At 48.4% G+C, this 2733-nt stretch overlaps 1 protein-coding gene across 1 annotated transcript in view; it reads right to left on the bottom strand.

Annotated features, from left to right (window-relative positions):
- Positions 1 to 43: 43 nt before the first annotated feature.
- LOC106806413 (homeobox protein SIX6-like) overlaps positions 44 to 2733 on the bottom strand; it is an 8833-nt gene continuing 6143 nt past the window's right edge. Inside the window, exon 2 of the mRNA XM_014808339.1 lies at positions 44 to 286. Coding sequence (XP_014663825.1) covers positions 109 to 286 — 178 coding nt within the window. The 3' untranslated portion in view covers positions 44 to 108. The remainder of the gene's footprint in view (positions 287 to 2733) is intronic.

Below are 2733 nucleotides of genomic sequence, written 5' to 3'. Positions count from 1 at the left end.
ACACACACACGACACACGCACACGACACGACACACACACACACACACACACACACACACACACACACACACACACACACACACACACACATACACACACATTTACAACCTACGGCGAGAGTACGGGATCGAGCGTCGGATCCGGACTACTACATGGCGAACTCGAGAGAGGAGAGTCCCGGCCGTGATGCATGAGAAGGGCATCGGTCGATCCGTCCACGGGACGACTGATCGTCGCGCTACCGCCACTACTACTGCTGCTACTGCGCTGCTGCTGCTGTTGCATTCTGCAAGAATCAGAAGTAATGCGGAAATCAGTCGGTGGGACACACAGAGTGCGCTGTAACGAAATCAACATTAGAGTACTAAGTCACTATCACGACTACCATCTGTGTACGAAACCCGAACTATCACCTCGATCCATCTATTGTCGCGCATTTTCTATGTACGCGTATGTTACTCTCCGCGCGGTCGGTTTTTTCTATTCCTTGTCTGTATTTCGTAAAAATATCTTCAGATCAACATCGTGTTTTGAATGTCAGACTAATCCCCACACAGTAGCGTTATCTCTCGACTACCGTGTAGCCGCACCACTCAGTGTATTGTGTGTACATGTGTGTGTGTGTGTGTGTGTGTGTGTGTGTGTGTGTGCCTGTGTGTGTGTGTGCGCCGTGCATCCGTGTCTTCGGCCCCTTACAACCGCCTTATCTTGTGTCCACCGCATTTAAGACGTATTATGCGCACGTTAGTGAAACCGTACAAAGCTCCCCGCAGATAACGCGCGGCATCCCGTATGCATGCTCCGACAGAAGGATACACAGCGTGGCTCTGTGTAGGCCCCGAGACACACAATGCGACGGACCCCGACGCATATCACCCGGGTTCTAATCAGCGAAGGAACGCGAGAATACTTGAATTTAAACGAGTGCGTTTTGCATGTCGTTTCCCCGGCTGTGATCTGTGGGCGGGGCGTATCGCGTAACGCAATACGTACGCGCCAGCGAGACGGACAGCTAGTTTTTCTTGCCCAATAATTCGCTAGCCTGCGCTGCGCGCGTGGGAAACACATTATGATGGGTGGAATAGATTCGGAACGCAGTGGCCAGCTTTAGGCGTGCGTGGACGTTATGCAAAGAGACGGAGGACGATTGATGCATCGACTATTTCACCCGACACCTGAATAATGAATATGACCGATTTATATGCGACAATTATTACGCTATTATATATGTATATGTATAATTGCTGGTCATAGTAGATCTAATTCTTGTATTACTTAATGCATCTTCTTCTGCTCCTTCTCCCCCTCCTCCTACTCCCCTCAAATTCATCACGCCTTTCTTCATCGTTGCCCTTGCACTCGTTCTCTTCGCCCATCCTCGTCCTCCTTGTCATTGTTCTCTTCTTCCTTTTTCTTCTTCCCCACCTCTTCTTGATCGCCCTATTTGTGCTTCTCCTCCTATTCCTCTGTCACGGCCACTCTAGGTACTTAAAGCATTACGCTTACAGTTTTCGTATACACACTGCGTCATAGAAATTTTCCACGTCCGCATCATAACGGATTCCTGTAGAACTTTGGCCGTCAATTCTAGCGGCGTCACTCACGGCTATTTTTTCGAGCGTAATTTTTAATTAGCATTCAGTTTCAAATCCATTACCGTGCCTATCGATTGCATAAAAGCAATATTATATACAGCGCCTTATAATCAGGTCGGTTCTGCGGTGCGACACTGTGGCACGAATGCAAGGCTCCATAATCAGCCAGCGTGAGTTAGCGACGCATGGCGTCCGGTGTGCGTGCAACCCCATGCACCGCACCCGAGCGCCGTATCAGCCGTGCATTCTCTGCCGCCGCTAATCGATGCGAATTGCATTGTTTATACTCCACCCCGTGTCAACGATACGGTTGAAATAAATTTGCCACTATTAATTTCGTAATAGTCCCCGTAATTTACGGAGTGTATAAAATCATCGCGCGGGCGCACGGCACAATGAAAATGGGATGCGGGGCACCCCCGTCACCGTTACGGAAGAATACGTGGCGCTTGCAAGCGATGAATGCGATCATCTTACCGTGTTGAATAAAATTGATTTTGTACTTAACCCAACGGAATGGATTGCGGTATTAAATTCGCTAATAATTGTTTTCCAGCGAAACACCGGCGCGTCACTGGACGATGGGAAATGAGATGTGATAGGCAATGAATAATGGATCACGCTTCAGTGCGCGTGAGCGCTGTTCGCATGCGACGATTTCAGCGTCACGGCTGTAAGCAATACTACGCGTGCCGGCCAAGCCGAGCGAGCCTGTCATTGTCTGTTTTTTCCTCAATATTTGATCTTCCGGGCTAGAGAGCAAGCCTTTATTTAACAGGGGCAGCTTCGCATCGCTGTGGAATCCCTCCCTTCAACGACGACAGCACGAACGCACACGGCAGGTATATAATCAATGATTTAATAAATCGGGCGGAAAATATAACATGCAATACGTTGCTGCAAAGATTGCTGCTGCAGTCGCCGTCGACGTTAACAGGCGTAATACATGGACATCGCCGGATTAAAAACTGGCAAGAGGCGGGTTCTATACGTGGAGTAATTGCGTGAGAACGCTGGTGATAGCGAGAAGGTGCGGGGCAATATCCTCCCTCTCATGAGTTACTTACTGTACTGTTCCGACATTTTTTATACGATTATATATATATATATACATATATATATATATATGTGTGTGTGT

The sequence above is a fragment of the Priapulus caudatus genome, unplaced genomic scaffold (genome assembly GCF_000485595.1).
Source record: "Priapulus caudatus unplaced genomic scaffold, Priapulus_caudatus-5.0.1 Scaffold159, whole genome shotgun sequence".
Lineage (NCBI taxonomy): Eukaryota > Metazoa > Priapulida > Priapulimorpha > Priapulimorphida > Priapulidae > Priapulus > Priapulus caudatus.
Note: the sequence above shows the minus strand (reverse complement) of the source record. Positions and strands in the feature narration are given on the sequence as shown.